Source organism: Bombyx mori, chromosome 1, assembly GCF_030269925.1.
Source record: "Bombyx mori chromosome 1, ASM3026992v2".
NCBI lineage: Eukaryota > Metazoa > Arthropoda > Insecta > Lepidoptera > Bombycidae > Bombyx > Bombyx mori.
This window is the reverse complement of record NC_085107.1, coordinates 19,048,362-19,075,789: the sequence shown is the minus strand read 5'-3', so window position 1 is coordinate 19,075,789 and position 27,428 is coordinate 19,048,362. Positions and strand designations below refer to the sequence as shown.

The window sequence follows — 27,428 nt, the reverse complement described above, 5'->3', positions numbered from 1 at the left end:
AGTGGGTCGCGATTCCGATAGTAGATTCATTCGCGAAGCAACTGCTCTTGAGTTGTTGGGTTTCCTTCGGAGGCGCTCGGGCAGCTGTTAGCAAATCCCACCCCTCCTGGCTGAGCCTTTGCTTGCCCACCTATCCTGGTAAAACTGGAAAGGCCACAGGGCTACCAGTAATTCTTCAATCATAAAAAAAAGTACGTTGAACGGATTTGGTAGAAATTTCAGTTTGTTATAGTTATTTTTTATGCGGACCAAGTCGCGGGCAGACGCAAGCATACGAATAAATTATTCGCGTTACTGTAAAAATGACCAGCAACGTACTAAATTAACACTGCAGTCCGAAGTTCCAACTAATTTAGGTGAGCTCTGCAGACTTCTATTGAGTAAACCACCGGGATTTTTGCAACCGGATAATTAAATTGAAATCTACGTGGTCATAAAGTAAGAAGCTCTCTGAGCAATTAAGAAAAGTTAAGTTGCAATAAAATGGAGTTATTCGTTGTTGCATTGGCTTTTCATTTTATGTTATTTCACAAGCTCACAACTCGCCTGGTGCTAAGTGGTGGGAGGAAGATACCTAGATTAGTGGAAGCCACCACCCTCTTTGGAGTAAGGTTGATGTCACATATGTGTATATAACGACTGTATCTTTTTTTTAATTGCTTAGATGGGTGGACGAGATCACAGCCTACCTGGTGTTAAGTGGTTACTGGAGCCCATAGACATCTACGACGTAAATGCGCCATCCACCTTGAGATATAGGTTCTAAGGTCTCAGTATAGTTACAACGGCTGCCCCACCCTTCAAACCGAAACGCATTACTGTTTCACGGCAGAAATAGGCAGGGCGGTGGTACCTACCCGCGCGGACTCACAAGAAGTCCTACCACCAATATACGATAAACAATAAAATCACAAAGGACTATTATAAGTGCACTTATTAAATTAAGCTTCCGAATCGAATTATCGTTCAATAATTATTATTATTATACCGCTACCATTTTCATTGAAGAGCAATCGACATTGCCAAAATAAAACTTATATCGACGGCACCCGACCGCACTGGAAATTAATTAATATATACAAAACCCTTTTAAATTGATTGCATTGATGCATGTCATAATTTCGATTGTGATATGACATTGTCGATAGGTTTCATGGAGGTGTTGATTTGTTAAAAAAATTATAAACGATTAAAAATATTTTGTATTTCAGATCAGCTGTTGTTATTCAGCTACCCTCCCCTCTTCTCCCCAGCCTATTAACAATTACGCATTACTGCTTCACGACAGACATAGGTAGGGTGGTGGTACCTACCCCCGTGCGGACTCACAAGAGGTCCTACCACCAGTACCTAACTGTACTGAGACCTTAGAAGTTAAATCTCAAGGTGGGTGGCGACATTTACGTTGTAGAATTCTATGGGCTCCGGTAACTACTTAACACCAGGTGGGCTGTGAGCCCGTCCACCCAAATATGCGACAAAAACAAATGGCCGATATTTTTTGTCTTCAGAAATAAGTGGAACTGTCTTCCTACCTATTTTATACAAGACACCGGTCAACAACAGGCGCGATTTTACAATTACCGCGACGCTATTTCCTTCGCCGTGGAGCTATTAAAAAGCACTTATTCAGTTGGTGTTTGCTTTAAAAATTGAAACATGATCCGGTACAGCGTTCGACATCAGCCGTCTTACCCATACATCGACAAATGCAATCCAAATCCAATTTAATCGCAGATCTGTAAAATTTGAGAATGTTTATCGAGCACCCCGTCGCCTCGAACCAATCTTATTAAAAATACTTCGATATCAACTTTAAAATTGTTTGTCGATATTCACTAATTGAACTAAGTTCTATTGAGTTAGTTGTAGAGTTGGTATGTGCTGCAGATTAAAAGGAATTTGGTGGTACTAATTACAGCAAAGTCCGTTGGAATGAAGATCTCGTGAATATTATGTTCAATTTGAATTTGAAGGAAAAAAACCAATAGGTACACTATGATTGTTGTTTTATGTTGCAATGTTACAGATACAATGAAACGTTCGAAGTTTTTGTAACCTTCTTGTTCGCTTGTTTCCTATGCGCACACCACTTATATCTTTTGTCGACGATTTAGTTTAAACTTTACACTCAACAGTTTTAAAGCTAATTATTTATTTATCTATGATATGATTTATATCTACTTTCAAAATTCTTAAAACAAATTCTAATAAAAATTTTGTAGCCTAACAGAATATTAAGATGAAGCGATAATTTACGAATATATATGCACCTATATATTTTTTAATCACTTGTGTGTTTTGTGTTCTCATTTTTTTATAGCTCCAACGATTCGGATTGAGAGAAAGGAAGAAAGATTTTTTTTATTGCTTTGATGGGTGGACGAGCTCACAGCCCACCTGGTGTTAAGTGGTTACTGGAGCCCATAGACATCTACGACGTAAATGCGCCACCCACCTTGAGATATAAGTTCTAAGATCTCAGTAGAGTTACGACGGCTGCCCCACCATTCAAATCGAAACGCATTACTGCTTCATGGCAGAAATAGGCAGGGTGGTGGTACCTACCCGTGCGGAGTCACAAGAGGTCCTGTCTTGATGACATGCTATAAATTCTACAGTGTTGATTTTCCGTCACAGTCCATTATAACCGTGGCTGCTATGAAGACTGCCTGTCGCAGTATTAACAGTTTTGGTGAATTCTTATCTAGCATTAAAAAACTGGGCTGGACATACTTGTGTATGCCGTAGAACCGACGATCTTTGGCGGGTTCTTGAGTGGAGAACACGCGTGGGAGAATATAGTGCGGATCGCCCTCCGATCAGGTGGCGGGATGACTTGTGAATGATCGCCGGCAAGTAATAGAGGAGAGCCAAAGACCGGGCTTACTGGTATAAATCGGGAGAGGTATATGTCCAGCAGTGAACGACTGACGATGATGATGATTGTAAAAGCTTTTTTTTTTATTGCCCTTATAGGCAGACGAGCATACGGCCCACCTGATGGTGAGTGGTTACCGTCGCCCATGGACTTCAGCAATGCCAGGGGCAGAGCCAAGCCGCTGCCTATCGCTTAATACTCTCCACAAGCCTCTTTTAAAGAAGGACATGTCATAGCGCTCGGGAAACACCGTGGAGGGGAGCTCATTCCATAGCCGGATGGTACGTGGCAAAAAAGACCTCTGGAAACGCACTGTCGATGACCGCAGTGGCTCCAGGTAGTATGGATGAACTCTGCTCCGATGGCGGGAGGTGCGATGGTAAAAACGAGATGCCGGTATCATCTCTAGCAAAAACTCTTTTTAATATTGTCACGTTTACTAATAACTATGTATTCCTTAAACACTGTTATTTGAGCTCAAAATAATTACAGTATATACGTTAGTTCTCACATTAATTGCTTAAACCTGAAACCGCGTGTAGACTTGATAACGTATTACTGCACACCATGCAGGAAGCTTGTAACCGGATAACGATACTCTATATATTTATACTGTATATGATATAATATTACAGTATCCACTTCAGGTAAATAACATTATATACGTATGTACGTACAGAAACTAAATGCCTGGATATTTGACGGCCGTCTGGTGTAGTGGTAAGTGACATGGTCACTACACAAGGGGGTCGCGGGTTCGAATCCGCCAAGGGAAGATATTTGTATGATAAATATTAAATGTCTTTTTCAGGGTTATGGATGTATATTATATATATGTATGTGTATAATAAAAATCTTATATTTATTTCTGTTATCTGGTACCTGTAACACAAGCTCTATACGAACTCAGCACGGGACCAGTTAACGTGGCGTGATCGTTAGTGAATATATATTAATTATTATTTAAAATAATAATAATAATAAGGTTTTATTAGCATATTTATGTGATCTTGTTTTCGTTTATGTTAATGTGACTTAGCTTTGTGCTTGACACTTCTAATTGCTGTTCGAATACTGGGTTCGATTCCCGATCAAACTCTGTTAAATATACTTGGTGATCCGGATCTGCGATTTTGTCTCTTATGAGTTGTTCATCCATAAATAAGAGATAACGTTAGCATCGAGTTGTTTCTCTCACTTTTCATTCTTGGAATTTCATAAATTCATTTCTTTGAATGTTTCATAAAAAAAAAATCTTAACGTTATTACGTAAAGGAAGATATAGAATTTGTGTTTTCTAATTAATAATAGAAGCCAGAGCTAAATTTACAATAACACAATTTCACCTCAATGTATTAAAAAATAATGTAACCCACCTTTATGAACTTACCATGGTATTCCCATTCTTTATATCGGATCTTGCTGTGCAACATGGAGGTAAATCAAATCGAATTCGCTAATCATATAGAACACTGATAGAATTTCGTAAATAAAAATGAAAACAACTACCAAAACAAAAATTAAAAATACTAAACCCGGACACATTTTTTCTGATGGAAATATGTATTATTGTAATTGAATAAGAAAGAGGTGTGCTTTTTTATTTTTAAGCTTTGCTATATTTAGCGCGTTTCGTCCGACTACGGAGACAGGCGCGTTAGACTTGAAGGATGCGCAACAACTGACTGATAGAGGTGCGAAAGCTGTGATCGCTATACAGGACACACGTCCCGCTACCCTTCTAAGCGTCCTCGATGCACAATATGGACCTTCTATACTCGAAAAATATATGGAAATTATCTATACTAATATAAATAATAAATCTGCAGTGATTTTTACGGATGTTCCGTTATAACTACTGAACCATGCATCCGGTTGACTTGAAACTTGGTATCCATGTAGGAAATACATGTACTCAATGGATAGGCTAATATTTATATGAGTATTGGACTCCCTAATAATAATGCTAATTTTAAATACCCAGCGAAGCGGGCAAGTACGGCTAGTTCTTTATAAAGATAATATAATATAGTCTACGTGAAAGCTAACAAAAGTGCGATAATGATTTATTAAGTAACAAATTGTGATATCGTTCGATCATTTTCTGATTTTTACTTCGCGATTCGAAATAATCTGAGGCTATTTTAGGATGCTATTTAGGTCCCTATAAAGATATATATTTTTAGAGTGAAAACGAATATACTATATTTATAGTATGTTATTTTATGATTTCTATCTTCTGTTATGTATATTTTTATTATATTACTAACCGTACTCGCCTGCTTCGCTGGGCATTTAAAATTAACATTATTATTTATTGTCATTATTATTAGGGAGTCCAACACTCATATAAATATTAGCCTATCAATTAAGTACACGTATTTTCTACATGGACACCAAGTTTCAAGTTAATCGGATGCATGGTTCAGTAGTTATAACGGAACATCCGTAAAAACCACTGTAGATTTATATAGGTATATTACTATAGATACTGTAGAAATTAATGTTTTTTTTTAATGGGATTTTAGGACCTGGTAACTAAAACCTTTACGTCATGTCTTATTTTACTGTTACTATACTGTACTTATTTTATACTGTTGATTTATATATTAGTATAGATGAAGCAGTTGTGGTTTGTAGAATAAAGTGCTTGTACTGAGAGATGTACTAAACGATTCAACTGCGCCGGTGTTCGAATCTCGCAGGCAGATACCGATTTTCCTAATGACATACTCATTTAATACACGTTCACGAATGACGTGCCCTTCATATTTCTGCCGCGAAGCTGATTCAATTCGATTGTTTTTTTTTATTGCTTTGTTGGGTGGACGAGCTAACAGCCCATCTGGTATTAAGTGGTTACTGGAGCCCATAGACATCTACAACGTAAATGCGCCACCCACCTTGAGATATAAGTTCTGAAGTCTCAGTATAGTTACAACGGCTGCCCCACCCTTCAAACCGAAACGCATTACTGCTTCACGGCAGAAATAGGCAGGGTAGTGGCACCTATCCGCGCTGACTCACAAGGGGTCCTACCACCAGTAAATGTGTATGGCGGATTGAAAATTAACTTCGGGTTTTAAGGTTGAAACTGTATTTTTAGAAGTCGCCGTGCCCAGAAGTCTGAGACGGCTGGTGTATTCGCATCGAGTGATGCGACTATGTGGGTGTTCGAATCACGCAGTCAGGTACCAATTTTTCTAATGAAATACATACTTACAAATGTTCACGATTGACTTTTACGGTGAAAGAATAAAATCGCGTATTGAAATTTTACTGGTAGCAGGACCTATTCTGAGTCCGCACGAGTAGGTTCCACCATCCCACCTATTTCGGCGGCGAAGCTGTTATGCGACTTGAAGGGTGCAGCAGTCGTTATACTACATAATTGAGATTAAGACCTCATATCTCAACATGGTAGTTTAGTTTTCGCGATATGTATTCCCGGTTTCGAAATGTCAATTCAGCTCTCATTGTCTCCCGAAGGAAGTCAAAATCTAAATTCCCATCAGTCTAATTAGCTTCTAATGGAGTTCATTGTAAGACTCAAAATAAATTATTAGCTTTCCTTCGAGTAGTTTGATAGTCATATTTTTCGTGTGGTGTCCGATGTGGATTCTACCTATGCCGAAATTACGGTATTTTTTGAATAAATGGCGAAAAAATTCCTAAAGAATAATTACAAAAACGCATCTGATGAGTTATTAAATTTTAAACGTTTTTAAAAAAAATTTATTGCGTAGATAGATGGGTGGACGAGCTCACAGGCCCCTGATGCTAAGTGGTTACCGGAGCCCATAGACATTTACAACGTAAATGCCGCCACCGACGTTGAGATAACATGAGTTCGAAGGTCTCAATATATTAATATTGTTATCTTATTTTGTAACTCGCAATTTACGATTGCTCGGGACGTAAATGGTTTGACTATAATTTAGTCTATTATTTAGTTAGCGCGTTCATATGTTCCGGAAAATGCTGCTTGCTATCAAAAAGCGCAAGATAGAGTATCTCGGCCACGTGCTCAGGAACGATCGATACATGCTGCTGCAGCTGATAATTATGGGCAAAGTGGACGGAAAGAGACGTGCTGGGCGAAGGAAAAAGTCATGGCTCCGGAATATCCGGGAGTGGACCGGTATTGCCTCCGTCGAACAGCTGTTCCGGCTGGCTGCTGACAGAAAGGAATACAGAAAGCTAACGGCCAACCTTCAGGATTGAAGAGACACTGGAAGAAGAAGAAGATAATTTAGTCGACACGGACATTAGTTCTCTCCCAGCAACCGATGACTACTTCTCTATTACACATCTGTAGCAGTAGATCAACTGTGTATCTTTTGTAACTTCACTAGGATAATCCATAAGTAGTGGGATCAGAGGGATGGACTCTCAAATAATCACGTGTTTTGGTTTGAAGGACAAAACGACTGTTTTATTAATGTGACATCTGCCGATCTTGGTATATAAAGGAAGCAGGCAAGATAGTTGTTGTTGTTGTTGTAATCACCTGTAATTTTCTTGATTACAGCCTGTGAGTGCAAAATAGAAAACGACATATTCTAATATTTAATACAATAGAGCACTGTTACATTAAAATTTTAATACGTTATTATAAAACTATAATAAGAAATCTTATCGCCAGAAGCGATTTATTCCATGCAACAGTTACATTGTCAAAGATCATGAAAAAATCTTCTAATTCTAATCTAACTGATATTTAAATTGCAGGTAGTTTGGTATTTTTAAACGGGTAGACACGGTTTTGTTTTTTAGAAATATCTCGTCTGTGTGTTTTGTCTTAGAGTCATAATTGTGAAGTGTCTAAGTAATACTAGTTTTCCGAATGAAATTTCATGGTTTTTTAAACAAATTCATCAACAATATTATCTCTGTATTTTTTTTCTTTTTTCTCTTAGGCAATTTCAAAATTAATAATCTTCAATTTTAATCTCTTTTAGTTTATATCTGCGTCCCAAAGTGAATAAATTCTTGAAAACGTTAATTCCGTTTAGTTATTTGAAAAGGTTACTACTATACAATATTTCACTTATACTTTGCTCTTCATATAGAGGGCTAATTGATTGGATACGTTTTCTTCGTCACAAACTTTCTACGTGATAAATCGTTTAAGTTCGCATTTGTGCATAATTTGAGATGTTACTTAAAGAAATCTATCATAGTGTGTATTAATTCAACATTGGTAACAGGCGATATCATTCCTCCGAATTTTTTTTTAGATAAAAGTCCTTCAATTCAATTTTATGGGGTGGAACAGCCATTTAACGGCGAATTGAAAATTAACTTTGGATTTCAAGGTTGAAACTGTATTTTTAAAAGTCGCCGTGGCCTAAAGTCTAAGACGGCTGGGGTATACTGGTGTATGAAATACATACTTCAAAATGTTCACGATTGACTTTCACGTTGAAAGAATAAAATCGCGAATTGAAATTTTACTAGTGGCAGGACCTCTTGTGAGTCCGCACGGGTAGCTACCACCGCCCTGCCTATTTCTGCCGTGAAGCAGTAATGCGTTTCGGTTTGAAGGATGGCGCGGCCGTTGTAACTATACTGAGACTTTACAACTCATATCTCAAGGTCAGTGGCGGCAGTTACGTTGAAGATGTCTATAGGCTCCAGTAACCACTTAACACCAGGTGGTCTGTGAGCTCGTCCACCCATCAAAGTAATAAAAGAACAAAGGAATGAAACCAGCAAGTTTGTGTAATTACTGATGGCAAAACGTCCAGTGATTGCCACCTATTTCTACCGTGAAGCGTGTATGTGCTTAAATTATGTACTATTTAATATTTTGCATATAATGTGTGTATCGTGCTGATAGATATTTGCCTCGGCTATCTGGCGGTAGATTGAATTAGCTCCGAAGTCTACGCCTTAAGCCAAGTGTCGGGTTACGCTGTACTTGAGCCGAGATTTATGAGCGGAAGCATCTTCGGAACAACGAATGAGCGGCACCGACTTTTGTATTCACACACAAAACAAATACATTTAAATTTGTTTATGTTTTATGAGCTTCAATTACAATGAAACAGTTACTAGACTATACTTTTTTATTTTTTAGGATTGTAGGATTACTGGTGGCCCGGAGGCCTTTCCAGTTTCACCAGGACAGGTGGGCGAGCAAAGGCACCAGCCAGGAGAGGTGGGATTTGCTAACAGCTGCCCGAGCGCCTCTGATGGAGACGTAACGACTCAAGAGCAGCTGCTTCGCGAATGAATCTACTACCGGATTGGAATCGCGACCCGCTGAGAAAATCCGGCGAGAAGCTCAGCGGGCTGATGCATGGGTTAGGTTGCATGTCGACCTCTTTGTCGAGTTCGACAAGTACGGTTACCGGGGTCCCTAAGCCTGCTCCTAGTGTTAGAACTGAAGGCGTCTAGACTATACTGTTATCTTATATGTATTATCGTCCACAGTACAGTCCAATATGGTGATGGCGTTTAGAGGAAATTAAAATATTACGCGTATCTTTTCAGAGTATTTGTATACATATCCAGCCAATAGTGAGTTTTGTGAGATTCTCACTCACACGAGAAGTGATGTTAATTATTATTATTTTTAGGAAAAATAACACGATACACCAGACGCGAGACTTAGCTTTGCGAATGGACGAATAACAATGCATTTTTAGTTTAGGTGAAATGTACAATTTTTTACGTTATTTTACAATTCAACTCAAACCGTTTGGTTGCTAGCGTTGGCTTTTAAAATAATTAAAAACACGAGTAATCCTGAATACGTTTCTTGTTTAGATATCTATTAATGTCTCAACGTGGAAGCTTCTGACTATTCTGATTGATAGATTGACTAAGTGAGATTTTCTCCAGTAGTTCTCGTTGTCCACCTGCTGTAGTCTTTTCGATAACTTTTGTTATGACCCTATTTCCTCCTAAATTCTCATATTTAGCACTTATTAGTAATGTTGATCAGGCCACATGAACTATCGCTTCAATATGAACAGGATCAGGAACTATCGATTTAAATTGATAGACTATTCCAAAAGGCGAGGCAATAAGTACCACGGATTTCAATCTGTTTCGATAGTCGATTCATTCGCGTTTAATCAGTTTGCACACGTCAAACGAACGAGGATTTCAAAATTCAAACTAAGAATTGAATTATTGGTAATTGAGTCAGCTGTTGCAGTCCAATGATACGGTTTGGTCGGACTAAGCCAGCCAGGTTCGTTGTGCGTTTCGTGTTTCTATTTTGCATAAGGGAATTAGTGTTGTGCTTTGTCGAGATTTTGGGCAAATCATTGAATTTTAGTTCCACAGTTACGAGATATTCAGTGCTATCATGAATGTAATATGAAAATTAATTCTGACAAATTTTTTTTTAGTAATCTTTAATATTCAATTTTTTAATTTTATTAATTTAATCTTGAAAAACGCTATATCTTTTTCATGCAAGGTGTCATTAAGTAGTTAAAGTTATAGTGAACCTTCCAATGAAAGAAAAATCTCAAGTCGTAAGGAGAAACTTTATATCAGCCGGAGTTAGTCAAAGATCTTCATGAAATTGGATAAAAATCGGTGAGTTCATTTTATAGCTTCACTGCCACAGACGGACAATTCAACAGACACTATGCTATAGGGCTTCAAACTTAACTTATCCTACGGGATCAAAAAAACGTTTACAAATTAATATAATCAGTTTTTTTTTTGTCGCGTACCTACTGAGTAAAATACATTTGTAGTTTAAACATATAATAATGTAACCAAAACGTACCAACTGTATATGTATCGACTGTACAGTGGAGTGGAGCTAAATGGCGTGAATTAAGTGTGTTGATGCGGAATTTTACGGTTGGCTACACGGCTCTTTAACTCAAACTTACTCACAACAGCCACCGTTTTATGTAGTTTGTTATTGAAATTGGACAGAAACAGGCCATAGGATTCTTTTTCATTACGATCGCAGATGTCTTGCACCAGGATGCTGCGAGAAATAGTTTTATTGCAAACGAGATAAGAACACGCACATCATCATTATATTTAACCCGTATTAAAATGACGAAACATAGTACTTTTTTTTTTTGCTTAGATGATTGGACGAGCTCACAGCCCACCTGGTGTTAAGTGGTTACTGGAGCCCATAGACATCCACAACGTAAGTGCACCACCCACCCCGAGACATAAGTTCTAAGATCTCAGTATAGTTACATATAGTACCTTTGACCTTTTTGATAACTGCATGTTCTTGAAGCAAAAAGAACTCACTAAAGCCTTCATTCGGTTCAACTTAATTTGAAGCTTATTTGCTTAAATAAGAGTCAACGTCGATAATGTTAAAATGTAATATACGAATGCTATGTATATGGTTAGAGGAAAAGATTAGATTAGATTAGAAGAAAAAAGAAGAGACGATGGTATCCTAGAGAAAGTAAAAGGAAAAGAGGTTTACCGCAAAAAAGATGGGATGACGCCATAAGGCATAAGTCACATGGAATAGAGTGGCTCATGAAAGACATGAGTAGAAAAAGTTGGAGGTGGCCTGTGTCAATTGGAAAATAGATCTACAGAAAATAATTAAAATTCAAATAAGAGACTAGATTAAGGTTCACATACAATTTAAGTTTTCTATATATTTAATCATATAATTGTAATATGGATCTGAATAAAAGGCTATTCATTCATTCATTCGATATAAGAATGAGATCAATGGATCTCTTCAATTTGACATTGCCTTATTGACAGGTTTGACTGCGGCGTGCGAGGACTTGCCTTTAACGACAAACTAATAGAAGTTCATTTTTGTGAGTGTTGGTGCGGTGTGGTTTCGATGAGGCTTATGTCTTACAGTGGACATCTGTGGACTGAAACAGAGAGAGAGAGAGAGAGAGAGCAGTAATCATCCTGATTTTCATCAGGGGTTCATTTTATTTTGGGCGAATTCTCGGCTTTGTTTTTTTAGTGATTATTCATTCCTAATTTTTTTCTTGACTTTAAAACACGTTCCTTTTATTTCCTATTTTATTATGAGCTAATAAATATAGAATTTTTTTAATGACTTTCATGGGACACGTCTCGAGCGGGTTCGGAACGAGCTCACGGCCCACCTAATGTTATGTGGATACCGGAGCCCATGACTCACTGATAATACCGTCTCGTATCAAGCGATCCGACTATGCCGATGTACAAATCCGACAGAAAGGTTCTAATTTATGTATTAATTTTTTGTGTATCTACCCCCATTAGCTTCGAGGGGGGCATGCAGTTGGAACAGCGTCCCAAGCGGCAAACGTAGACAAACGTTCCAACTCTATCCAAATTTGAGTTAACTTTTACGCTATCGAGAACGTTAACAAACTCGCACTAAGCCCAAAGAAAAAAAAAACGCACTCTTGTGCAAGAACTTCCACGAACTCGATTAGAAAATTGGTCGGTGATCGGTTTACGTTTTATTGTGAATACGAAGCTCACAGATAAATCGGGGCTTAATCGCACTTAAACCTAACTACGTGGACGGCCCGCGCGTGACTACGGCCAATAAACTCGAGCGAAACGTTTAAAGATTTTTAGTATGTACAATCAAATGCTGAATACAGAATTGCAATTTTAATAGGCTTAAATACGAATAATTCTCATCTTAACCGTAAATCGTGTTAGATTACTTGTTAATTTTGTAATTTCGCGCGTTCCAAAGTCGCAAGATTGTAACGCACTCACTGGACATAAACCAATCTTCATTTGTTAAGTTGAGCATTAAAAACACCGGTAATAGTAAATTTTAAACTACCAAATGCAAAAGTTGAGATGGATGTGTGGAGTGACAAGAATGGACAAGATAAAGAATGAGTATATCAGAGAAAGTGTGCAAGTAGCCCCGGTAATCCACAAATTAAAGAGCGGACGATTAGCGTGGTATGACATGCGTAGAGAGAAGATGCATGTGACTAGGAGATGTACGGAAATGGCAGTGCAAGGTAGAGGGTGAAGAGGTCGACCAAAGAAGACATGGATGGAGTGTGTGAATGACGATATGAGAGAGAGAGGAGTGAGTGTTGAGATAACGGCTGATAGCAGAGAATGGAAGAGAAAAATTAGCTGTGCCGACCCCACCTAGTGGGATAAGGTAGAGAAAAAGAAGAAGAAATGCACAAGCACAAGATGCACGTTGCACAGGTGGTAAAAGAAGTGACAGAGGTGGAAAAAACCTCTTTGTTATTCTGCAACTGCTGAGTTTTAAAAAGCAAAATATATTCATTGCTTGCAGAGCCCATTCTCTGCGCTGAAGACATGGAGAATTCGACACTTAATACACTGGTAAATGACTGTAAATCTGTATATGTCTCTGTGATTGGCAAGTTTATAGTTCCACTGTCTCATGCACGGTGTAATATAACAATAAGTTAATATAGAGTCTTTAACTTCGTCCATTCGTTTTTGTTAAGCAAGATGTCTTTCAACCAACCGTCAATCTTCGCCCACAAATAAAATAAAAATGAATCCGTAAATTAAATATGTTACGCAAAATCTTATTTCTAATATATAAAATCGATTATGCACATAATTACTAATATCCGTTTTTAAGCCTGATTTCTTTAATGCAACTGTGGCACGATGACTCATCTTCTTTTTTGGGAAAATATGGTCAGTTCGGGTGGTCTTTGCGATCACGGAAGATCTACTTACTAGATTCCAGAGTTGATGATTCTCCAGAATGCGATGAAAGCTTTATATAGCTTATAAGAATCCGGTACATGTGTAACGTCTACTGAACGCCGTAAAATAGTTTCATGAAGCGATATTTTTCGAACTCAAAAAGCTTGAGCACGCTTATGTACGTTGTGGTCTTCCGGTAGAAATTTTAATTAATTAAAGGAAACTTAGACGTATACAAACTCAACGCGAACGTTTGAACCTAACGAGGTTCCGCGAACAAAGCAGGTACCGGCCTTTCAGAATGCATAATCTGTTTTTTTTTTTGTACTCTTTAGTTATTTAAGTATTTTAATGAAGGTAGATATTTCTTTTTGCATTTCAACAATGTTTTAAGATTAATTGCGCGTTCACTTTTAATATGAAAACACTAATTAGTTTTCGCCTCATTAGTTAGACGTTTAAAAAGTTATCTATGTTCAGAAGGTACTCGTTTTCACGAAGTTTAAGGGTAGGATCCCTTTTGTGTATAGCAATTGAAAAAATACGTTATCAAAAGGCTGAAATTCCAGGAAAAAGTTTTAACTATTTAAGATGTTAGACTAATTTCGAATGTAGAACTGTAGACACTTATTTAGAGAATTTCCCAGAGAAAGCGATAAAAAAGGTCCGCAAGAGACCAATTTAAATCGAACGCATGTCCACCAAAACATGCTGTTTGTTCTTGGTACACACTTTAATACTTAGTATCTTTGTAGTATTTGACGAATGGTAATCTATCTTGTAATCTATAAAATAAATTGAATATCCGAGACGCAATTAGCGAGGAAATACATAGAGTATTTAAATCACTTTGTTGCATCATTGAAAAGACCTACCTACCACCTATAATATATAATATAATACTTATGATTAGAAATAATGGTTTATTAATTCCTTGAAGTGTCAACTTAAACTTTAAAAAGCTTTGACTAATCGGATGAACAAAATTAAATCTTAAAATATTTAAATTAACGCATATATAACTGAGAGTCAGCTACAAAATGTATTATATTTTTATAGATTAAAACATAAGTAATAGTAAGTACTTGTTGAAAATCAAACATTAGGATCGAAAGTCTAATTTATTTCTTGATAAAGTAAAGTGGGACCGATTACAAATCGTTTTGTTCCGGTTGTTACGTTAAATCGCGTGGCGACAACGTAAATACGTTATAACTAGGGTTGCCAACCTCCCGGCGAACGAACGCCTCGATTCTCGGATTTTAAGGAATGTGTCCGGCAAAAGGATATCCCTATCGAAATATTTTCAGATTGTGCTACGCCACTGTGTGTTTATTAACTTTTTGAGTGCTAGTCAGCCGAAGTCTTCAGTTATTTTAATTATCTACGAGGCATACGAGCCATCTCATAGTGAGAGGTCATCGTCGCTGCCAAACATTAATAATACCAAGGTCACAGCTTCTCTCTACGCCGTAGAGGAAATTTAATTAGAATACTTGCCAAGGGAGGACTATTGAAACACACTGTGGATGAAAGTAGCCCTTCCCTAAAATGAAGTAATTTTTAATAACTCCAACAAAATTGAAATAGGGATTGTTAATTGCGAAATAATTAAAGCCGTTTCGTCCAAAAATTTTCGAATGCGTATATCCATTATCTGTCGTATAGCAATACGCATTGTAAATTGAGTTAAAGTTTTCTGAGTTTTCGTGCAACAAAATAAAATGAACGTCAAATAAAAAATTTCATAATGTAGCTGAATCGACATCTGTTTACATATCTCTCTATGTTTATTTCCATGCGCCGATTTTTTTATAAATGTCCCGGAAATCCGAGTACCAAGGTTGGTAAGCCTAGTTATAGCGCATGAAACCTTACAAGTTTAATGAATATTGCATTGAAAGGGTGGATTTTTAATTTACAATTTGAATACACAATGCATTTTGAAACTATTCGTTTAGTTTTCTTACCAATAAGGCCTAGTTTCTTTTTCTAAAAATCATTTAAAATCGAGATTTTTTTACTTTTTTTTTATTAGGTTATAATCGATGAAGCGAGGACGAAAATTAAGATAGTCGTTTGAATAAAATATATTATGATTTTTCCACGATTAACGTCACCGGTAATTACGCAAATCTATAAATCTCTCACATTCTCGCACCCCTCCTGGCTGAACTCGTGCTTGCCCCATCGTCCTGCCGAAGCTGAAAAAAACCCTTGCGCCCATAAATAATTGAAAGTAAAAAAAAATCTCATACTAATCTATGACAATAAAATTTTTGACACATACAAGAAGATATTGTTTAAGTCATTCGTGAATACAAAACGACATATTATTACGCAATTATAGTATTTTTATTAGAACTTTGAGCATTTAAGAAAAAATACCATAATTCGTCTACGTATATTCTATCCTTCAAAAAATTTCCACAAATACATTTCAATAGGCCAAAATAACGTGTCTAACTTGAAAATATTTATCAAGTAGTGTGTATTTATCAAGTGTTTTATTAATTTCATGACTTTCACCGAGCTATTTGGAAATTGTGCCATATGGTGTTTTGAGTCTATTGAATCGTGTCACGTGTCTTCTGTTGATACACAATTCTATTGAAAAGCCAAGAAATTCAAAGAGAAATAAATCTTGGGAATAAAATACAAAAATCTTACATTCATAGAAAACACGTTTCATATTGAAGAATACAACAAAGCTCGAAGGTTTTGCAGGGACTAATGATAGGACGAGAAAAATATGAAATAGCATATTATGTATTGACTGAAATGGTACGAAATTTTATTTTCATACTGGATATATTTACTGGTGGTAGGACCTCTTGTGAGTCCGCGCGGGTGGGTACCACCACCCTGCCTATTTCTGCCGTGAAGCAGTAATGCGTTTCGGTTTGAAGGGTGGGGCAGCCGTTGTAACTATACTTGAGACCTTAGAACTTATATCTCAAGGTGGGTGGCGCATTTACGTTGTGGATGTCTATGGGCTCCAGTAACCACTTAACACCAGGTGGGCTGTGAGCTCGTCCACCCATCTAAGCAATTTTAAAAAAAAAACCATATATTTCTTGAAAATTTATTTCATCCAAGATTTTGTTCTTCTTTGAAATACTAAGTGAACTATTTGTATGCTATTAAATCTTTGAAGAAATATATATTGAAACCACGTTGAAAATAAATTTTATGCAAGTCTTGGTAAGGTTGTTTTGTAGTGTCACATTTTGAGTGATCTTGACAAAATCTTACCCTAAAATAGTCGTTCATTTATTGAATTTCAACTGTTAAAATCCTGGGTGTTCGATTTTAACCCTCCAACGTGAACATTGGTTTCGGCATAATTTGGTTAGACAATTAAGGGCTTATTAGTTAGCTTATTAGTGCTGAAGGACAAGAGAGAATGCAATGTTGCTGACGAGGATGTCGAAGACAGAGCGAAGTGGAGAAGTAAAGTCAGGAAAGCTGACTCCACCACCATGTGGGATAAATAGCTGAGAAGAGAGAGAATTGACGGCTTATTAACATCCACGATGAGATGTCGAGTTACATGTCACTATAATAAAAATCTTGAAACATTCCAAGTTAACTCTCTCTTCTAACTTGTTGCACGTTTTTCTGCTGAAGTGCTCGTGTCGAAGACTTTAGAGTTCCTGAGAAACATCTTCGCAGGCACGATCACAAATATTTTTCATTTGAATTTTTATATTGTGTCAAAAGCTTTACAAATTTCGACGTTTCCAATACTCGGACATCAACGCTGCTATAATACCAGTGCGCATTTAGAATTTCATCAATTACCCCGCAAGTTAAAGGTAAATAAATAAAAATTTTGAACCTACCAGATTTTAGCAGATACAAACGCTTTAGTTAAATGTTACTATTAAACAGCCAGTTTTAAACATGAATGCAGTATACGAAATCCGTTTAACAAACGTGCAGTGAAACCTTTGCAACTAGTTAAACACGCAATACTGCATTGTTCGCATTTTGTTTGCCTCACTATACATGACTGTCTATCGATTTGACACCAACAAATGAACGTGGAAATTGTATACTATATTTAATAAAAGTGTGTGTGTGCAAGTCACACACAGTAGAAGTGAAACATATAAAAGAATAAAAATAATCGCTAGGGTCAACCACTCCGCAGTACAGTGGAGCAGCCTCTCCCTGTAGAACCGCCTGCATGACCACGGTATCCCTACACCAGGTAAGTATGATTTAGCAAGAGAAATACGAGAACGTCAATTGTGTAACATCTCGTCACCGCGATTCAGGAATTGTTAATTTACGTGCAGCGACATCTGCTGATAACAACTAAATAGAAATAATTGTAAATCATCATTTATAGTATGAGGTAGCGCCCTCTGTGAATTGATATTTTAACTTCATGTATAATGTGTTCTATCTCATTCTCTCGCCGGCTGAATCCTATACATTTATGTGTTTTTGTCTCTATGAACTTATTTTTTCGTTTCGTTTCATTTCGTTTCATCGAGTTTGAAATCTAACGATTCTAAAGAAGTTTCATTTCAAAAAAAATAAGCTAGTCAGTGAATGTTTTTTGTTTTGTTAAAATTGATTCTGGTTGCCGCGAGAGTGTTTTAAATAAAACCTTAGTAGCCCAATAGATAGGATGCTCCGTGTACTCCTATCGGGCGATGTGACTACGCTGGTGTTCAAGTATCACAGGTAACCAGCAATTGTTTGTGAGACAATACATGCCTAACACGAATTCAGGAAAAAAAAATATTATTACGACGAAGGAACAATATCGTGTAGTTGCGTGTGTATTAACGAAAAAATAGGTATGAAAACTGACGGTACGGTGTTAGGGACACCCGAAAGGATGGATATCATTATGGGTATTCCTTTTATATCTGCCGTGGAGCCGTCAGTCGGGCAATTAATAGTTCGCCCTGATATCTCAAGATGGATTAACATTTGCATTCTGCTAAAGATTTAATACCAGACGTTTTTTGGAACGAATTTCCTTATGGGACGATGCGGAGGGGTACCCTAACTAGGAAAAAACGCCCGTAACGTCAGATTTTTATTATTTATGATTAGTATTATTCATATGAATAGCTGTTTCTTTGTATATTATTATTATATATTTTTTATAAATCATTGTGAATAAAATAAAGTTGATAACTTTGTAAAGTAGATTTTTTTATCAATAAAAAAACATAATAAGAAATGTATACCCGAATAATTATTCTCTTTATACCTCGAATAGAACTTAAAATTAATATTTTTAATAATAAGGAACTTTGTTCCTATCCGGTGTCCCACGACACCACACATCTTTTTTTTATTGCGTAAATGGGTAGACGTTCTCACAGCCCGCCTGGTGTTAAGTGGTTACTGGAGCCCATAGACATCTACGACGTAAACGCGCCGCCCACCTTGGGATATAAGTTCTAAGGCCTCAAATATAGTTACAGCGGCTGCCCCACCCTTCAAACCGAAACGCATTACTGCTTCACGGCAGAAATAGACAGGGTGGTGGTACCTACCCGCGCGGACTCACAAAACGTGTCATGAGCTGCTCTAAGAATCTAGAGAAACACAAATACGTTTTATCTTGTTTGTGAAAATGATGAAACTACTTCTTTTGGGGTCCTCAGCGGGTTGATGGTATGTTTTGCGTTAGTTGGCCTGCAAGATACGGATAAGAAGATTCTTGACAGAATTCGGTGTGGCCGAAATATTCAGCATTTGGAAGTTTCGGCTGACAATAATTACGATTACCTTTTAGGTATTTTGTATTGATTTGTATTTGAATATAAGATTTATTATATAAAATTTATTATATAAGAATATAAAATACGACACCCTAAAATAAGAAATATAACTAAAGCAACAAACGTTCTGAATTACGCTCAAAAATTGAAATGGAAGTGGGCGGGACATGTTGCACGACTAAATGATCATAGATGGACCAAAGAAGTTACATTCTGGAACGGTCCTCTAGGCAAAAGAACAAGAGGTAGACTTATAACAAGATGGGAAGACGACATTAAAGCAATAGCTGGTCCAAACTGGAAAAAAGTAGCTGAAGACAGAACCAAATGGGCATCCCTGGAGGAGGCCTTCACCCAATCTGGGGTTCCGGTAGATTAAAAACTACATAATATTAAGTAAACATAACTATATAATATTAAGTAAACATACTAATTATATTAAGTAATTGATAAAGAGTGTATTAAAAATTATACTAAAATCAAACACAGATTAAAGTTATGTAAATTTACTGGAAATAAAAAGGCTTTATTATTATCTATATACGTGAAGCAAAAACTTTGTACCCCTTTTTACGAAAATTGCGCGGACGCAGGAGTATGAAATTTCCCACACTTATAGAGAATATAGAGAAAGAGTGCATAATGCTAATATTTTTTAAAAATAATGCATAAAAGATACATTCAATCAATAAAGAAAACATTACACACACTGCCATGTATTTGACACACATACACATATGTATATATACTCTTTGTTTATTGTAAAACTTTAGTGAATGCTTAAAGTCTGTGGTAAAATTGAAAATAGGTTAATATTGTTTATCTTTAATATTATTTGTCTATAGTATAATCTTGGCGAAATCAGTGATTATAGAAGTAGTCTTTGACAATATAACTATAATAATGTTCAAACTTATAATTTAAATTAATTATAGTCGAATTTCGACTACTGCGGGGCCACTGGTTATTATTATTATAAGATTTATTAAGATTTTTATTTCATTCCGGGTTGCGGTTCTTCCTCCCCCCCATGTTAGAGCGAAGCAGACGGGCGAAGCTACGGGTAGAAAAGTAGTTCACAATTAATTGAAATAAAATGTAATTAATTAAAATCTTTATCTAAACATATGAAAGCGCGAGTTAACCCCGCAAAGTTTTTGTATTCCATCTACAATGCACGTTCTCTAAGAGCGGCATTTTCATTAAACGTTTTCAACAATAGCAAATGCCCCATTGTACGGTCCGGCTTTTTTTTGTTTTTGTTTTTTTTGTTTGAAAAAGACAACGTCGCCTTTCGGATATTTTCTGGGAACGGGTGTCGTCCGTTTATTTTAGTCGTTTTGAATTGAATCTTTCTATTTGCTAACCAGAGATGAATCAAACGAACGGGAACCGAAATTGCGAAGCGAATAAAAATAATACAAAAAAAAACTTCGAAGGCTCGGTACGTGATTGGACAAAACGAACGTGATGCATCATTTTTTTTTTTAATAAAGGATAAAATACACAACGAGTGTGACAGACTAAAATATTTATATAAAAACTAGTTGACCCGGCAGACTTCGTAGTACCTCAACCGATAAATAAAAGACCTAAAACTTTTGTATAAAATAAACTTAAAACAAACAAAAAGAATCCGTCCGACGGGGGACACATCAAAAGAAAAACAAAATTGTTATTTTTATTTAATTCCGAGCATCTTCATATTAACTTTTAAACCTTCTCACAACTTCCACAAATAATTCAAGACCAAAATTAGCCAAATCGGTCCAGCCGTTCTCGAGTTTTAGCGAGACTAACGAACAGCTATTCATTTTTAGATATTATTATATAGATTGTAACCACTGAAGATATGAGAAGATAATTAAGAGTGAGTTTTTAAAACCCGTCACATAAAAATGTAAGCGACATTATCCACGCTAATAAATTATGAAAACATAAATAGCTACTACATAATATATATTTATATTTTTGGGGTAAATCTTTCTAAGCTTGGTTCAGTAGCCGGCTACAGATTATGTACAAACGCGGGAATACATCTTAAACTATTCTACTAATCAGGCATAAGATTTTTCAGGCCTCTAGTTGTCCAGATGACCTTGCAGTCTACAGATTGTCTAGTGGTTTCCAGAGTCCTTGGACATCACAATCTTACTGTAACGTTGAGACTTAATATTTAAAACTGTATTCCTTGCAGTTTGTACCACTAATTACTTTGCCACTAATTACGCTATTTATAAATTGAAAACATAGTTGATACTTTTTATTTCTATTGCCCTTGTAAGCAGACGAGCATACGGTCCACCTGATGGTGAGTGGTTACCGTCGCCCATGGACTTCAGCAATGCCAGGGGCAGAGCCAAGCCGCTGCGTACCGCATGTACTACTAATATGTAATCTTTGTACAATACACAATGTACAATAATTGGACTCGCAAAACGCCAAGTGATATGAAATTCTTAAAATCGTCAGAACTCATAGTCATCGCCATTATATGCCATCAAGTCTCCAGTGCCTGCACAGTTTTGTAAGGATATTATTTGAAAATTCCAGGAGCCTCGGCGGAGTGTATTCATATTTAAAAGGACTAATAATCATAACCGGGAATCCTACTTACGCAACGCAAGCTTGAGGTATCTTAGGTAGAAAATTCTGAGCCTTCAAAATGGGGGTTCTTGTTTATACATTTTTCAAGCTCAAATATCTTTTGAATTCATCAAAAATGTTCTAATACTAAAACAAGTATGTTATTTTTTGTATTTTATTACAAAGTAAAGTCGTACACTGTATGCATTACTAATTTGTACGTTATTACAAAGTTAAGTCGTACACTGTGTGTATTACTAATAAAAATCTTACGTTACGGACGATTTTTCCCGGTTAGGGTACCCCTCCGCATCGTCCCATAAGGAACTTCGTTCCAAAAGTATTGTATAATAATTTACAGATACGACGCTAGTAATAATTATTTGTTTATTTAAAGTTATTATGATTTTTTGTCAAGCATGAGCTCTTTTTTTAACCCTGGGGAATCCTTTCATGGATTCCCGTCGAGGGGGGTAACAGACCGGGCTATGCGGCCTCTAGTGCTTTCAGAGAAGAAGAAGGAGAAAAGGAAGACCGAAGTCTTTTTCTTATCAAGCATGAACCTGTAACAGCAGCAACTGCCAACACTGTACCTTATCTATAAATTATTTTCAATTAACGTCCGTTCTCACACAGTAAATTTATCCGCTAAAAGACTAATCGACTATTAAATATTCCGAACGCGCCAGTACACAAATAAACATTAATCAAAATATTGTTAGTCACTCATAACGATTGCACTTTTATACGTGACTGTACTAAGTGTATCAAAGTTCAATGTTTCCTTCATTTGAGCATTCTTTGTTCCACGGGTCATAGGTAGGTTCGGATATAAAAAATCGATGGACAAGCCACATGAAGTTAGTACCAGTGACATTCATACGTGGCTGTGTGCGTAAGAAACTGTGTTATTAGCCTGTGAGCGTGACGCGACCTTGTCTGCCTATTTAATAGGTAAAAAATAGTTTTTTGAATGCGAAGTTTTAAAAAAAATCTAGAACGTACTATTTTGATGTAATCACAACTGATATGTTTCAAAGCTATTATAACGTACACCCTTACGGGATTGTTATTGTAATTGTAAATTAAAATTTGAATTTATATGACGATAATGTATTGACAATAAATGCGAAAGCCGATAATATGTTTTAATTTAAGTTAATTTATAGTACTCTTAGCTCTATTGTTAACATTTTCTGTTTACTTAAATAATTTAAAATATAACAGCAATATAGACTTATTTATTTAATGTGTTGACAAATTTGAACAATAAAGTATAAAGGTTTGATGAAAATAGCCATGAGGGATACTATTTCAGATATGTAATTGATAAAACATTTTTATTCGCCTATCTAAATCTCTTTGTATACATAAAATAAACAGAGAAATCATCAAGTTTTGCAATGATAATTAAGCAATATGAATATACGTCACATAAGCTCGTAAGCTCCCGAGCTGGTCGACCTGGGAGTAATTGCTGACACTACTAGCCCCAGTAAGAGCAGTACTTACTGGTGGTAGGACCTCTTGTGAGTTTACTGGTGGTAGGACCTCTTGTGAGTTTACTGGTGGTAGGACCTCTTGTGAGTCCGCACGGGTAGGTACCACCGCCCCGCTTATTTATGCCGTGAAGCAGTAATGCGTTTCGGTTTGAAGGGTGGGGCAGCCGTTGTGACTATACTGAGACCTTAGAACTTATATCTCAAGATGCGTGGCGCATTTATGTAGTAGATGTCTATGGGCTCCGCTAACCACTTAACACCAGGTGGGTCGTGAGCTCGTTCACCCGTACAAGTAATAAATAAAAAAACTAAGATCAGTGTTTTCGCAAGTGAATTAGCGATATTTTAACAGTATTTATTGGTTGAAAATGTTCATGTAATGTGTTGCCAACTTAAACTATTCCCACAGTCAATGCTTAGTGGAAGCGCTTATCTATGGCGCCTGGTGATTCAGCGTCTTTTCCTTAAAAGCGTTGTGATGACGGAATGTAATTGAAGATACAACTGACGCTCGCTAAAAGCATGTTTAATACGATCCTGATACTAGAGCCGTGAGATTGGCTTCGTCATTCAAATTTAGAATAATAATAATTACGATTTCTCAGAGAACTCTGGACTAATTGCAGCTTGTATCGCAAAATACCTGCAATACAGTATTTTAATAAAAGTGCATACATAGCATTTGCAACGTACCGTTCGAACTGAGAACTAGCGAAGTGTGTCCGTATGTAGTGATGCGACGATATCTGGCGTTAAATTCAATTTGCAGGTACCAATTTTCTAGCTAAATAAATATATGTACGTACCAAACAGCTTGCACGCGCGAACGACTTTCACGACGAAGGAATAACGTCGTCGTACAGCGAGCCCCTGAGGGTAGGTTCCACTTATCAGTCTATTTCTGGCGCGAAGCAGTCATGCGTTCTGATTTGAGGGTGGGGGAGCCTTTATCCAATACAATTGAGACTTATGATACAAAGTTAACCGTGGAATTCACATGATTTCTATGAGCTATGGAAGTAATTTTGTTGAGATATATATCCTTCTTCAAACGAGGCTTGTGGGAGTACTTAACGGTAGGCAGCGGCTTGGCTCCGCCTCTGGCATTGCTGAAGTCCATGGGCGACGGTAACCACTCACCATCCGGTGGGCCGTATGCTCGTCTATTTAGAAGGGCAATCTATATATAAAAATGAATTGCTGTTCGTTAGTTTCGCTAAAAACTCGAGAACCGCTGGACTGATTTGGCTAATTTTGGTCTTGAATTATTTGTGGAAGTCCAGAGGTCTAAAAGGCAGATAAATATGAAAATTCTCGGAATTAAATAAAAATAACAATTTTGTTTTTCCTTTGATGTGTTCCCCGTCGGACGGATTCCTTTTGTTTGTTTTAAGTTTATTTTATACAAATGTTTAGGTCTTTTATTTGTCGATTGAGGCACTACAAAGTCTGCCGGGTCATATAGTAAAAAAAAAGATAAATAATTTGGGATTAGCTTTCCTCATAATCGACACAATTTAACGTAAGTGCTGAATTTATTTATTGACTCTACAGTTGAATGCAGTTGAACAGCACGGACGCAAATGTTGTTTCACACGTCAGCTGTTTGAACTCAACAGTGACCGAGTTTTACGTACCTGCTCTATCTATGACCACTATCTAACTCGATCATCTATTGTTTATTACTGTAACATAAATATAATTTAATAATAATAATTTAGGCAGCGGCTTGGCTCTGCCCCCGGCATTGCTGAAGTCCATGGCCGACGGTAACCACTCACCACCAGGTGGGCAATATGCTCGTCTGCCTACAAGGGCAATAAAAAAAAATATTCCGATTATTACCAATGTTTGGTACAAATTATACTAAATATCGCTTTTAAATTTTGCAAGCATTCTGTTTTTCTAAGAATCCTAATATCTGGTGATAATTTTTTTTTATAATGTAACTTATTAAAAATATTGGGACTAGAGCTTGCTAAGAAATGTAATGAGCTTTATGTAATAAGTTTCCCTATAAACATTGAGTTACCCAGCATGCTATTATAACGATAAGCAGCGGCTTGGTTCTGCCCCTCACATTGCTGAAGTCCATGGGCGACGGTACCCACTCACCAACAGGTTGGCCATATGCTCATCTGCCTAAAAGGGCAATAAAAAAAACATAATAGCAACATTAAAATTGATGTGAAAAATTATCTAGTATTTTCTTGTCTTGTCTGTAATAGCTATTTACATGCAACGTTACTGCGTAGCAGAGTAATCTGTGCCTTAATAGATATTATATCTAAAGCGTAGTCCGTGATGCGGCAAGCTTAAATAAGTCGTCTTCACTTTGAATAAGAATTTTCGTAAGATCACTAGTTTAATTGGCTTTGTATTTAAACTATGTACAGTATCGAATAAAAATATTAATGGCTTTTAGATTATCATTCCAAAGGTACAAAGTAAAGTATTGAATGAATAGGAACCTTCTAATTAGTTGAATGAATCGATAGTCAACTTAAACCTATAAATATTGTGTGTTCGAAGTTTCAGTTTTATTTTGGTCGAATAACTAAAAATAAATTGTTGTTATAAACGTATCAGTTACAAAAGAAAAGCTATTAAAAAACTATGTTCTTCAGTTGTCTAATGTACAACTGACATTTTTATATGAATATGATACATGTCGTGACTATTACGAATTAGAAACTGAACACCAAATCAAATAAATGTAGAGGTTGCTTAATAAAGGGTGTATTTTAGTTTCAATTTTTGCTGTCAAAAGCAGATGTCTTAATTGATGGGCCATAAGAGGACCAGGTTCCTGCTTTAATCGCTGCTAAGTGCTATTATCAAAAGTCTACTAGGATGTGTCTTTGCGGGACCATCGTCAGCAGGTCATCTGTATGACTGATGGAGGTGCTAGTACAGAAAACCCTCTTATCGTGGCCGCCGGTAATTACATACCCGATCCTGTGAACCGATTAGTAAACAGTTGACGTCACCCTAAGCGCGTCATTACGGATCCTCCTGATCCATTAACGGTGCTTTTAGGTACCTCAAGCACGGGTCACCGTTCTTGCCGAACCCGTCGCCGAATAAACTAATCCATAGACACAGCCCTGTGAGTTTCTCGCCAGATCGTCTCAGTGGGTCGCGTTTCCGATCCGGCGATAGATTCTGCAAAGCACTGCTCTTGCTAGGGCCACTGTTAGCACCGTCCATAGGTTAGAGTTCCGTGAGCTCATCTACTCGCCCGGCGAATCTAGTATAGCCCCTCGAGGCTACTAGAATAGGTAGGCAAATAAAGAGGCTGGCAGTCGACAAGCTGAAATGGAGTCACAATCCTCAGCAATGAGGGAGCGATGGAGAAGAAGAGAAGAAAAAGAGGTGCTAGTGCATAGTATGAACCCAGAGATGCAGGTATCACTAATCTACTCTTTTTGAGAAAAGAAATTACGGATTCGGTCCTGAAAGATGTAACTGTGGTAAAAAAATCGCAATGTTCCAGTAAATAATCATTTAATACCATAAGTGTCGTCTTGTTTGTAAAATGTTTATTAATCGGATGCAAAATTCGTTTGAACGAATTATTTGCTTGCAAAAGGAAGGAACTCATACACTTTTCTGAGAAATACAATTCTTTAAACTCTCCATAAAACATTTATCAATGAGATAACTTGCATTATGCTCATGATTGTTCAACTGGAATTTTCCAACAAGACATTGTTTGCTTTCTTATCAGGACTTATTAATAGAACTTGAACTATTGGAACAAATTTTAATTTGATTCATAATAAATGTAAACAATATATCAGCAATTTCCTTTGCGCTTTATCTATATTGCTATAATGTAGTGGTAAAGATTTACCAATATCTCCTCTAGTTCATGTATGTATAATCGAATGTCCACTAATTTTCCCCCCATCTGTGCATAGATAGAGTAGCCCCTTAGGCCACCAGCAAATAGGTAGGAAAAAACTCTTTCTACCAAACGTAAGTGTCATATTTAAAGAAAAAATATCAAAACTCGACCCCGACATTGCTGTTGTTTATGAGCGACGACGACCACTAACAGTCAAGTGAGCCATC

The 27,428-nt window shown here is 36.8% G+C and overlaps 1 protein-coding gene across 8 annotated transcripts in view; it reads right to left on the bottom strand.

Moving 5' to 3' along the window:
- LOC101745029 (potassium voltage-gated channel protein Shaker) overlaps positions 1–27,428 on the bottom strand; it is a 527,752-nt gene that overhangs the window by 130,281 nt on the left and 370,043 nt on the right. The window contains exon 1 of one of the 8 annotated variants that reach the window (XM_062670793.1): positions 4,272–4,581. The exons of the other annotated variants lie outside the window; for them this stretch is intronic. Within the exon in view, the coding sequence (XP_062526777.1) occupies positions 4,272–4,285 (14 nt within the window). The 5' untranslated portion in view covers positions 4,286–4,581. Of the gene's footprint in view, positions 1–4,271; positions 4,582–27,428 lie in introns of those variants that run through there. 8 annotated transcript variants of the gene reach the window in all.